We start from the raw sequence: 11,034 nt of genomic DNA, 5'->3' as shown, positions 1-11,034 counted from the left end.
AAGAAAGGGTTTAAAGGATCATTTGTGGATGCGGGTCAGTCTGCAAAGGTGCTTTACATCTTATGATATGATTATTGTTTCCTGTAAGCTAATCTATTTTCCAAAGGCAACTGAATAAAGTTGTTGTGGTTTCTTGTTAGACTTTTGCGATTTTGTCTGGAGTACACAGTTTAGTTGTTTGTCTTCTCAAGAAAATACGAGGGAAAGATGATGGTGAGACTGTTTTCTAATACTACTCCCTCTTATCTGTTCTCACTCCTACAACTTGTAGCATGACTTTTGCTTATATGTTTGAATATCTTCTATTCTGCAGCCATAAATGTTGGAGTTGCTGGGTGCTGTACTGGCCTTGCTCTTAGTTTCCCTGGTAATAACTTAATTGGTATCCCCTCATTATCATGTGCTTTGGCCGAGCTAACAACTAGAATTCTCTATGATCAATGTGTTTGCAGGTACACCACAAGCAATGCTACAGAGCTGTGTCACTTTTGGTGCTTTCTCTTTCATCCTTGAAGGACTCAACAAAAGGCAAACGGCTTTGGCTCACTCTGTCTCGTTAAGACATCAAACAAAAAGTCTCCATCATGATTTACCGCTCTCCTTGGCTCTCCCGATCCCTAATGAAGTCAAAGGAGCTTTCTCTTCTTTTTGCAACTCCTTAACGAAACCAAAGAAGCTCGAATTATTTCCTCGTGCTCGTTGATTTTTTTTTTCCTACTTTTTCTTTCTTCTGCTTTTTGTTGCATGAGAGCCAATGAGAAAAGAGTTGTACCTTTATTTGTTTTCATAACTTCTAGGACTAAAAGTCCAGAACTAATTTTGAAAATATTAGTTGAAATTTCGCAATCTTTTATTGCGTGTCGCCTCTAAATGGTAATTGATCATTGGCATTTTAAGCATTAGATATTTTAGTGGGTCTAATAGAATTTCATATTTTTGTATGATATTAGTAGGTGAACTTAAGTTAATTTTAGCGTGGTTTTTGTTTGTATTTGATTTTTTTTTAGTATGTGAACTTGAGTTGTAAACAGAATTTGAGTTGAAATAATAATGAAATAAATTTGGGGTTTAGTTGATTGATTTAATCTTGTGTACCAAACGATTTTTACACTAGTTAATTATTATGAAGGATTTGGCGTTATACATTTTTCATTGACCACAAGTCGTGGTGATAACTGATAAGTGTGAAAGGCAGATGCAGTAACAAATCAATTTTTTTTCCATTTTCTAAATGGTATAGGTATTGTATGATACATGATCCAGATTTGAGAAAATAGCTTCTATAAGTGATTAAATCAAACCAAATCTTTTTAGCCTCTTTATAAACAATCCTTTGGTTCTAAGTTCTAACCAAAGTGATTTGGAGAAGAACCGTAACTAATAACACAAAACCATGGTGGATGGTTTCACTTTCTTTCTCTCCCATCATCATCATTATAATCATCATGACATAGACATTACACATTATCATCATCATGACTTGTTCCCTTTTTCTTGCTGACTTGCGTTCTAAGGCTTGATTGATGATACTCCGACTAGTGGATAGGACAAATCTTAAATGAATCTATCTACGCATAAGCTTTTTAAAGACATTTAAGGTATTCTTTTGTCTCATTTTAAAATCTCTCTTAATTTGTTTTACATAATTCCTGTAATGATTATAGTAATATGTTTAGCTAATTATAACCAAAGATTCACATAACATTTGAAGAATTGCTCGTTTTTATTTTAGTTATAGTTAATAAGTGAGATAAAAATCAAATGGGGATGTAGCTCAGATGGTAGAGCGCTCGCTTAGCATGCGAGAGGTACGGGGATCGATACCCCGCATCTCCATCCTTTTTTCACTTTATTCTTTTTTGACTTTTATTTTCGTTTCCATTTGATCCGAGTGTCTAACATTGCTGAGAAACACTTCTGTATTCTTCCCTTCATTCCTTTTTATATATTTTAAATGAATATGCAAAAATGATTTTTTAAAAAAGGAGAATTTTTGAAATAGTAATTATAAATAACCATTAGAAAGACTGTTTAGTACAAAAAGCAAAGCTAATTTACAGAGAACTTGACATCATTAACCCATCTAAAAAAATTGATACAAAGAAAAGTGTCAAAATATCCCAAACTCACCGGTCAGCAGAGGTTCGAACTCACACAGTCACTATCCCGAATTCATGTTTTTAGCAGCCAAGGCTCTTCATGATCTCCTTTAGCTTCTCAATCACAGCAGTTGGATCTGCTCGTGAGTTCGCCAGATGCATCGCGTGATACTCTAAACCTTTCCACTTAGCTATAAGCTCGAAATGAGGTCTCTGAAACTCGACGCTTATAATCTCAAATATCGTTGTGTTTGGTGTCGCAGACACAATGTGAGTTAGCCCTGCTCCGTGAGCTCCTATGATCACTGAAGCGTCTTGGATGGCTCGGACTTGATCTTTCATCGACATGTGTGCAAACAAGCCATTCACAAGATTAATCCCGCATTTGGTCAGACCGGTGGAGCCAGACGCGACCCAATGGTGCAAAGAGTCAAACACTTCTTCCTCGTTGATGAGCCGAGACTGGACTTTCCCGCCGTGACGAGGATGGGCTAAGTAATCTTCACGGCGGACAAAGAGAACATTATGAACAGAGGATGATGATGAAGATGGCGGTCTTTCTGATGAGCGGTGCCTGTTGACAGGAAACCCAAAAGCTGCTCTGATCATTTCGCCAAACTCTGATATCCTCGCGGTCCTTTTATCATCCGGATTTTGCCAAAGATTTTGAGCTGATTCCCCCTTGCAATCTATATCTCCGGTCAAGCCCTTGAAAAGCGCGGTTTCATATCCCAGCGGTGAAAGAATCGCATGGCGGAAACAAACCGGTTTGGTGAAATTCTTAGCGTATCTGATTCCGGAAAACAAAGCTGTCCATGTTTCTTCTAGCTGTGTCTGCAAAAAATTCACAACATGGACATGAAACTCCTACTAAATTCGTTTTCATTCAGTAAAGCCACAAACACACAAAAGATCCATGTCCTAAAACCAAGAGCAACTGCAAGTCTAAAGATAGTAAACTGGACTTTCACTACTCATGACCATGGAAAAGAAGAAGAGCATACCGTGCAGTGTCCATCAACAAAAACAACGTGTGGTCGATTAGGCAAACCGGTGACTCTAGAGGAAACATAAGCGCTATACCAATCTGTCACGGTATGGAAGAGATTTGCGTACTCAAATCGAGTAATAAGCAAGGTTGGTTCCTCCACCCACTGAGGCCAACCAAAACCAAACAAAATATCAATCAGCATGACACTTAAATATGTTATGTTTTAAAGAATCTCATAAACCACAACCTGATATGAACCAGTGAAAAAGCTTAATTCTCATATTGTCAATCCAATCACAGTAAGATTTCATAAAGAACTTTCCAATTATGCAATGTTCACCAAAACACAATCTAAGACATGTTAACTAATAGATTCTACCAAGAGAGACCAATGAGTAAAAAAAGATGTGAACAAACCTCTTCACAAACGAAATCATTGGTATCAACAGCACGAATCGAAGCAACCAAACCCCTCATTGTATGTCTACCAATACCACCTTCTTGAACATATTCATTCAGCAACTCATCATTCACCAGCCGCCGAGAAACCACATCATTACCTCCTCCTCCTCCTCCACCAATACGACGATGTCTCTTAAAACCTAACCGTGAAGAAACCTCTTCCGCCACCTCAAATGCACCATCACGAAACTCAGGAAGCTCCTCCTCCTCTTTCCTCCCCATAACTTCCTCTAACCTCTCACCTCCTTTAGACATAACAATCCGATCCGGAACCATTCTCAGATTCCTCCCTTCGCAAATCGAACTCTGTAACGTCTCGCTATAGAAACATCGGAACCAGCTTCCTTCTCCTCCAATCATCGTCGGCTTAAGGAAGTCAACTCTCTTGGTAAATCCATTCCCGAAATAGCCTTCGCAAGAGCGAGTTGGTAGATTCCTTTGCGGCGGCGTCCATGGGAGGTAAGAAGGTAAGATCGGCCACGGTTTCTGAATCTCGGACTGATTACTCACTGAAACGTGAAATCGCACCAAAGATATATGAGGATTCGGCTGCTCCGATGAAGAAGAAGACGACGAGGATGAGTGAAAAACGAAGTAGATGATGAGAAAAAAAGAGTTGAGAAGTAACATGTACAAAAAAATCTTCAGAATCTTCGGATTCCGTTTACTCATCGTCTCCTTGATTTGCGGTTTTGAAGAGAAGAGAGTGAGAAAATTTTTGAAAAACCTCTTTTCTATTTTTAGATTTCCATCGATTTCTTCTGACTCGATTCTGAAGTCAAATCAATCAACGGTGAAAGGTATAGATTCAGGTGAGACTTCATCGACTGTTTCACCGGCAAGTTGCTGGAATTAAAAAAAAAAAAGGTGAAGATGATGAAATCGGAATTTTGTGAGTGTGGAGAATTTATTAAAGCAGAAGCTTCAATTCCATTCATTGCTCTTCTGACTAAAATAAAAACCAAGATCCAAATTAAACCGAACCGGACCAAAATTAAATTAAAATCAAACCGGGGAAGTAAACCAAACGTTCGCGAAACGTTTCCATCTTTTTGTCAAAAGAACCTGTTCATGTTACCTTTTTAATATCCTTCTTCTCACTTTCATCTTAATCACCGACTTAAACAAAACAGAACTAGAAAAAATCTGCAAATTCTTCTGTTTTCTGGTAAGCATTGGTTTTTTTTTTTGTCACTAATCCTTTAATTACTTGCTAAACCGTTTAGAATCATGTCGTAAGGTTGTATCTGTTAAAAGTTGAAATTGCGTCTTTCGTGTTTATTTTGGTACTTGATTGTTTTGACAAGTCTCTGTTATGAAATTGAGTGACAAAAGAGGTTGAGAGTCTTCTCTTATTCATAGTAACATAACTATTTTTAGATTTTTTTTTTGTTTTTCATTATGCTTTTTTGTTCTCTCCCAATATCGACTCTGAATTTGACCTTGGTCATGTGATTTTCTTGTTCTCTTTTACGATATTATTTCTTAAGAAATTTTGTGTTGTTGGTTTATCTTTATTGATACGATTTTTAACTTATAAGTGCATGTATTAATCTCAGAAAACGAAAAACAAAGTGGATACAGAGATTTTTCCTTATTTTAGAAAGATTTTTTTTGAAATACTTTGAATGAAGATTTTAATAAATGTGTTTTATTTTCTTCTTTTTTTGAATCTGCAATTTGATTCGTTAAAAAGATAAATTTCCATTTATATAATGGGGAGTTCAAGGGGTTTCCTTTTCTTGCGCTCCAAGTTTTTCTTATATATATGTATTCACAACTCTTGTAACGTAATAATCTTCTCTCTCTCTTTTGTTATTTTGTAGGTGATCGGATCACACATCTCCTACAGAAGAAGAAGATCAGAAGAGAAAGAACAAAAAAAAAAACTCGATTAAATGGATCGTTTGAGTAAAAGTTTTCTTCTGTTTCTATTGATTTTACTTTTAGATTCTCCATTGACATGCCAGAGTTGGGGATGGTTCTCTTCTTCTTCATCGGAAAACACAGACTCTTCTTCTTATTCTCGGTCGTCTCATCAGAGATCCAACCCCGAGTTCTCCATTGAAGTTTTCAGTGACCAGAAGGCGGTTCGAGTCCTTGAAGATGCTAAAAACAAGCTTGTTGGTCCAAACAGTTGCTGGCAAAATGCTTATAGGTACCTCTTCTCTGGCTGCAAAGAAACAATTGCCACAGAAGAAAAGAGAAAGAGGTTTGCTTGGCATTTAAGCGACTGCTTTCTTAAAGACTCTGGGAGACAGGCTTTTCCAACTTGTAGTGATGATTCAACAATGATGAGTTGCCTCAAGAAGCTTAATGATCATGAACATAAGATCTATCTCGAGTTCATGCTTGAGACCAACACCATCTGCCAACAATTACAGTAAGATAACTCTCTCAAATATGAGATTTTATTATTACTTATGATTTGCGAATTGCATTCTTAATATGCTTCTTTTTTTTTTTTGTATGGCAGGAGTTACGCGTTCAAGAACGAGATAGAGAGACTTGTGAATGAGCTGAAGAGTTCAGCTCAGAATACAGAAGATAAATTGGATATCTTGGAGAATAAATCTGATTCTTTAATGAAGAGCTCGAGCTTGATTCATGATTCTCTAGGGTCAATAGATGCTCGAGTTCAAAACGTGGCTCATGTGACAAACACCATAGAAACTCGTATGAGTGGACTGTCTCAACAAACTGCAGAAATATATCAAGAACAAAAGAGTATTGCAGAGTCACAGATGGAGCTAATGAACGGTCAAGTGAAGATGAAAGAGACGTTGAAAGATGGAATGGAGATGTTCAATGATGCGTACACTAACATCCAGGAAGGAGTTGATAAGTTGAAAAGCGATACAAAGCAGATTGAAGGGGAAATAAGTGTACTTGGAGATAACCTATCAACTAGAATGAATGATTTGAAGAGTAAAACCGATGACATTGGAGTTAAGACTGGTAGCTCGTTGGATAAACAACAGAAGCTTTTAGATGGCCAGTCCGTGGCACTTGATGGTATTCAATTTCTTACTCGGTTTCAGTCTGAGGCACTGCAAGAGAGCAGGTAAGTTTCAAATACATCAGAACAGTTTTAAATTCAAAGGCAAGACTCTTTTTTCTAACTTTTGCTGCAACTTTGTAGGAATACGTTGGAACGGTTGAAGGAATTTAGTCAAGAGCAGCAGGAAGATCTTGCAAAGCGGCAAGAAAAGCTTCAGGAGGTTCATGATCATCTGTATGAAAATTCAAAATCAATGTTGGAAGCTCAGGTCAGTCCTCTAAACGTTTACACAATATATCAAGCACATAAATCAATCTTTTATTCTTAAAAATCTGTTTTTTTTTGCAGGTAGCTTTTGAGGCAAAACAAGCAAACATGTTTGTGGCTCTGGATAAGTTATTTGCTTTGCACAATGCCATGCTTCTGGAATCCCGAGTGATTAAAGCCTTCTTCATCTACTTCTTATCCATCTTTGTTATTTACATGTTCACAAGCACAAAACAAACTTACATCATAAGGCCAAGGCTTTACATTGGTAAGTATCATATTCTAAATCTCTTTCCTCATACTATATTTATAACAATGGAATACATTCGTTTAACAGACCCTTTTCATTTGGCTGATACAGGTTTGTGCGTTACCTTAGCATCAGAAGTGGCAAGTTTACGCTACGTGAATGATGCAGAGCGTCAAGCATGGATTATAAACCTTTTGAGGTCTTTATTCGCTGTTCTTGCATCAGCTCAGCTTCTTCATTCTGTTTTCACATACAGGTATGACTAATTAAAATGCTAGAAAAACACTATATGTTTTGAACAAACCAAAAACTCAGAAACTGATCTTATACTCCTCTTGTCTGAATTTGCAGGGACTATGACGTACTAAACCACCAGATCTTGTTAGGATTAGTTGACAAAGTTAATAACATGGTAAGCAAGAGAGAGATCTCGTGGGATGAAGAAGATACAGAGAGCGAAGTAGACTGGACATCTTGGATCGATACAGATCTAACTGATGATGATGAAAATCTTGGAGATTGTGATTTCCAAATCCCACAAGTGATTAAGAACAAACCGGATATTACTTCTTCGACGATGACTGGAAGAGTGTATAACTTGCGTCCGCGGTAGACGGCAGCAAAGTCTTTTGACACTATATAATTGTATGATGTTGTGTTGTAATCTTGTAATAATGTATCTTACATGCCTTGACTACTACTTTAGCTACAAAGATGCATAGATATATATATATATATATGTGAGTTTGAACTTGTAGAGAAGGTTTTGCAGTTTCCCAATCCCATCTTTATTGCTCCATATCAATCAATCCAAAAAACAACATTGTTATCCACTAGTAAGCAGCATTACAAAATTCGATTTTAGCATCATTACTCAATGCAACTCTTCATCTGTATACTAATAATGTATTCCTTAATTATTGCAGTAATCACCGAAATTATCTAATTTAATCCAAATACATACATCAAACCCTAGAATGAAACCATGAATAGTCTCAATTGAAACCGAGATTCACATCCTTGGCTTACTTGTTAATCGATGGACGAATCAGATCAAGCGTGCTTGAAGAGCTTCATGCTAAGCCAATGGAAGTACACAGCAACCATTATAACAGGTAGAGTCAAAGGAACCAAGAAACAGTAGTAGTGCTTATCATTCGACGCCATGGCTATTGCAAAGACGAATCCGAAGAAGGAAACAGAACCAATGATCACGAAGAAACATCCCCAGAAGATCTCCGTCTTCATCGGAGGATCTCAAGATATATGTTGAATTAGTTTTAATTTGTCTCACGTCATTAGTGTTTTAGACTAAAAAAAGCCTAATCATTACTTTTATGTCCGTTTATGTTTTAGTGTGTGTGTGATGATGTGCTGAAAGAACATAAAGGTCTCATAAATACTACAATGGTAACACACACGAAAAGAGTTTTTTTAAGAACGTTACAGTGAATAATGTTACAACAGCAAAAGGAACCCCCCAATCATACAAATATACGTCCAAGAGTTTTTAAATTAACAAAGATAAAGGAAGAATATGAACAGACAAAACCCCAACAGAAACTCATCACTTTAAAGAATCCCCAAGAACTGTTAGGAGGAAGAAAAAAAGTTATGAGGACTGAGTCAAACCTCACAAAGAAAATCCTAGCGGTGCGGGTGATCTGATCAATGTGATCACATAAGTAGAAGGGAGGCGAGAAGCGTAGCAAGTGCAGAGAGGAGAAGAGATAGAGTGACTCGGGTTTGTCCGTTGGGAGCTTTTTCACCTGTTGTTTGAGGTCCAGTGGTGGTGGTTGGGGCTCTAGCTGTAACCGGAGGTAATGGTGGTTCGATGACATCAGCATCTGTGAAAACTGGGTTTGGTGCTTCGGCTGGAGGCAAAGAAGCAGGACTTACGATGGTTAAGAGGCCACCAGGCTGAACTGGGATCATGTAAGGAGGCGGGTCTTTGCGGGTCAAGCACGTGTTTCCTGAGAAAGAACATCAAAAACAATCAAGATTTCTAAAAACGTTATGAAAAAACTTTTCATGCCATTCTTTTGGTTTTCACTTTACTTTTGTATCTTGCGGCTGTGAGAGGGAACTCAGTGATGGCTCCATTGACACCAGCTCCAGTAACATGCGAGTTTATCTCTACGGTTGCATCAGAGAAGAAATCATATGGTTGAGAAACAAACTCATTCCGGAACACTTCAACATAAACGGGAAGCTTAAGCTTCTGTAGCCTTTCAACTAGATTGGTTTGTCCAGTGGTGAAACTTGCGCTGCTTGGGAAAACTGATGTTTTTCCGATAACAACAGCGTCTGCAAATTTCTTAATGTCTTCTATTGCAGAGTCGAGGATATCGCTAATGGCTTCTTCCACTTTGTATACTGTCTCATACCGGCTCTGTTTCTTGAAGTCAACCAAGACTGAACTGTTAGTTGACTGAATCATAACTCTTGTGGTTGTTGTCTTGTTGCTGTAACCAGCTTCCGTGAGTGAATCGAGAATTGCTTTAACAGCGTCCAGCCCTTGCTTCTCTCGCAGGTATGATGCATTCTGAAGCCAACAAATCATAATCGTTGTAACCATTGAGGAAGATCATGTTTATGCTAATAAATCGATAAAAGTCTAAAAGTGATTGTAGAACTTACCTCCACGCTGATCAAAACACCGACGAGAGTGCTTGAGTTCTTTGCCAAGTTCAAGAAATCAGAAAGTGAGACAAGCTTCCCGGAACTTCTCTCCCTTGGATTCCGAAACAAGTTGAAGTCCTTGTTGTAGGGATTTTCAATGGCAGCTGCAGACAGATGGGGAAAGAGCATATTCAATGACATCTAAAAGATAAGACTGGTTTTTGATATATGCATATACATCTACAAATAATAACAGACAGATTATATTTTTATTATCAAGGGACATATGAAGTTGCAACAAAACACTAGAAGACGAATAATAATCTGTTGCGGACACCCTAAAAGAAGTATTGTGCAGCTAAATCGGTTATCCTAACATCACTTTTGGAGCTTCTCTCTTCCCTTAATTATCATCATCAGGTCTAATAGGAGCATAAGTGCTCAAACATGAAAGGAAGGTTTCAAGGATCTACCAGACCAACACACTGCCTAGAGTGAGAATGCCAAAAGAAAAAGACAGTCTTAGAAAAAAAATGAGGAAAGCTTACGTCTCAAAGTCTGAATCTCAGACCATGCCAGACTAAAGCTGTATATTCCAGCAAGTGATTTGAGCTCAGGAACAGTTGCAGAACGGTTTCTGAAAGGACTTTGGACAACGTTCGTGCTCTCCCCAAGATCAATTGAACTTAAGCAAAACGGAATCCCGTCTGATGACATTTGAAGAGAACAATTTATAACATCAGCACCATCTTTGATAGCCTTTGAATAGGCCAAGTCAGTACAGCCAGGGTAGTCTCCACTTGCTCCATTTTTGGATATAACAAGAAAATCCACTGTGACATGAACCATATAGAAGATGAAAAAAAGTATACCGTTGGTTATTGTGACATGGTAGTAATAATGTAGCCAGTAAACACACATATGAACAACTCACATACCTTGTGTTGAAGCATTAGTTCCAAGATGGGAGAAGCAGTCTGAGGAATAAGAAAAGTGAAGAATGGTTTAACTTGAGTGGTTGTACTTTCTCTAGTAGTACTAGAACATATATATGATACGTAGATGTGATGAAGAAGAAAGGGATCTACTTACCAACAGCCGAAGATGCGGTTAGTGGAAAATCAGATACCAAGCCATCCACGGAGAAATCCCCATTGTCCACGAACGATAAGTACTCAGCCAATGGGTCAAAACTGTAGTTGTATGCAATATCAAAATCGTTTGCAAAACCTGACGCATATACTTCTAATCCTGCTTTGTGAGCATCTTGAACAACAGATGTATGGGGAAGCAAGTATTGGCTTTCAACCGGCCATATGTAAGACTTGGGAACAAGAATTCC

At 37.9% G+C, this 11,034-nt stretch overlaps 4 protein-coding genes and 1 non-coding gene across 6 annotated transcripts in view; 3 read left to right on the top strand and 2 right to left on the bottom strand.

Moving 5' to 3' along the window:
• Positions 1 to 893, top strand: part of LOC104731907 (mitochondrial import inner membrane translocase subunit TIM22-3) — a 3,461-nt gene extending 2,568 nt beyond the window's left edge. Inside the window, exons 3-5 of the mRNA XM_010451422.1 lie at positions 141 to 213; positions 314 to 367; positions 453 to 893. Of these exons, the coding sequence (XP_010449724.1) occupies positions 141 to 213; positions 314 to 367; positions 453 to 703 (378 nt within the window). The 3' untranslated portion in view covers positions 704 to 893. The remainder of the gene's footprint in view (positions 1 to 140; positions 214 to 313; positions 368 to 452) is intronic.
• On the top strand, positions 1,764 to 1,836 carry TRNAA-AGC. The gene has a single exon. It is a non-coding gene; the product is annotated as a tRNA-Ala (tRNA).
• LOC104731892 (beta-(1,2)-xylosyltransferase) lies at positions 1,991 to 4,462 on the bottom strand. Of its 2 annotated transcripts, XM_010451412.1 has the most exons (4): positions 4,187 to 4,462; positions 3,508 to 4,061; positions 3,104 to 3,253; positions 1,991 to 2,933 (listed from the first exon to the last, which is right to left on the bottom strand). In XM_010451412.1, the coding sequence occupies exons 2-4, from the start codon at positions 3,910 to 3,912 to the stop codon at positions 2,181 to 2,183; spliced, it is 1,308 nt and encodes a 435-aa protein (XP_010449714.1). In that variant the 5' UTR covers positions 3,913 to 4,061; positions 4,187 to 4,462; the 3' UTR covers positions 1,991 to 2,180. The 2 variants fall into 2 exon arrangements, with proteins under 2 accessions (XP_010449714.1, XP_010449706.1); XM_010451404.1 differs by having other exon boundaries at positions 3,508 to 4,462.
• Positions 4,660 to 7,827, top strand: LOC104731884 (protein GAMETE EXPRESSED 1-like). The gene is made up of 7 exons (XM_010451393.1): positions 4,660 to 4,720; positions 5,379 to 5,935; positions 6,029 to 6,616; positions 6,695 to 6,821; positions 6,902 to 7,088; positions 7,182 to 7,326; positions 7,422 to 7,827. Exons 2-7 carry the CDS (start codon positions 5,451 to 5,453, stop codon positions 7,681 to 7,683), a joined length of 1,794 nt encoding a protein of 597 aa, XP_010449695.1. The 5' UTR covers positions 4,660 to 4,720; positions 5,379 to 5,450; the 3' UTR covers positions 7,684 to 7,827.
• LOC104731872 (glycerophosphodiester phosphodiesterase GDPDL4) overlaps positions 8,471 to 11,034 on the bottom strand; it is a 5,895-nt gene continuing 3,331 nt past the window's right edge. Inside the window, exons 5-10 of the mRNA XM_010451374.2 lie at positions 10,785 to 11,017; positions 10,631 to 10,669; positions 10,241 to 10,525; positions 9,711 to 9,856; positions 9,129 to 9,615; positions 8,471 to 9,043 (exon numbers count right to left, since the gene is read on the bottom strand). Of these exons, the coding sequence (XP_010449676.1) occupies positions 8,748 to 9,043; positions 9,129 to 9,615; positions 9,711 to 9,856; positions 10,241 to 10,525; positions 10,631 to 10,669; positions 10,785 to 11,017 (1,486 nt within the window). The 3' untranslated portion in view covers positions 8,471 to 8,747. The remainder of the gene's footprint in view (positions 9,044 to 9,128; positions 9,616 to 9,710; positions 9,857 to 10,240; positions 10,526 to 10,630; positions 10,670 to 10,784; positions 11,018 to 11,034) is intronic.

The sequence above is a fragment of the Camelina sativa genome, chromosome 2 (genome assembly GCF_000633955.1).
Source record: "Camelina sativa cultivar DH55 chromosome 2, Cs, whole genome shotgun sequence".
Classification (NCBI taxonomy): Eukaryota; Viridiplantae; Streptophyta; class Magnoliopsida; order Brassicales; family Brassicaceae; genus Camelina; species Camelina sativa.
Note: the sequence above shows the minus strand (reverse complement) of the source record. Positions and strands in the feature narration are given on the sequence as shown.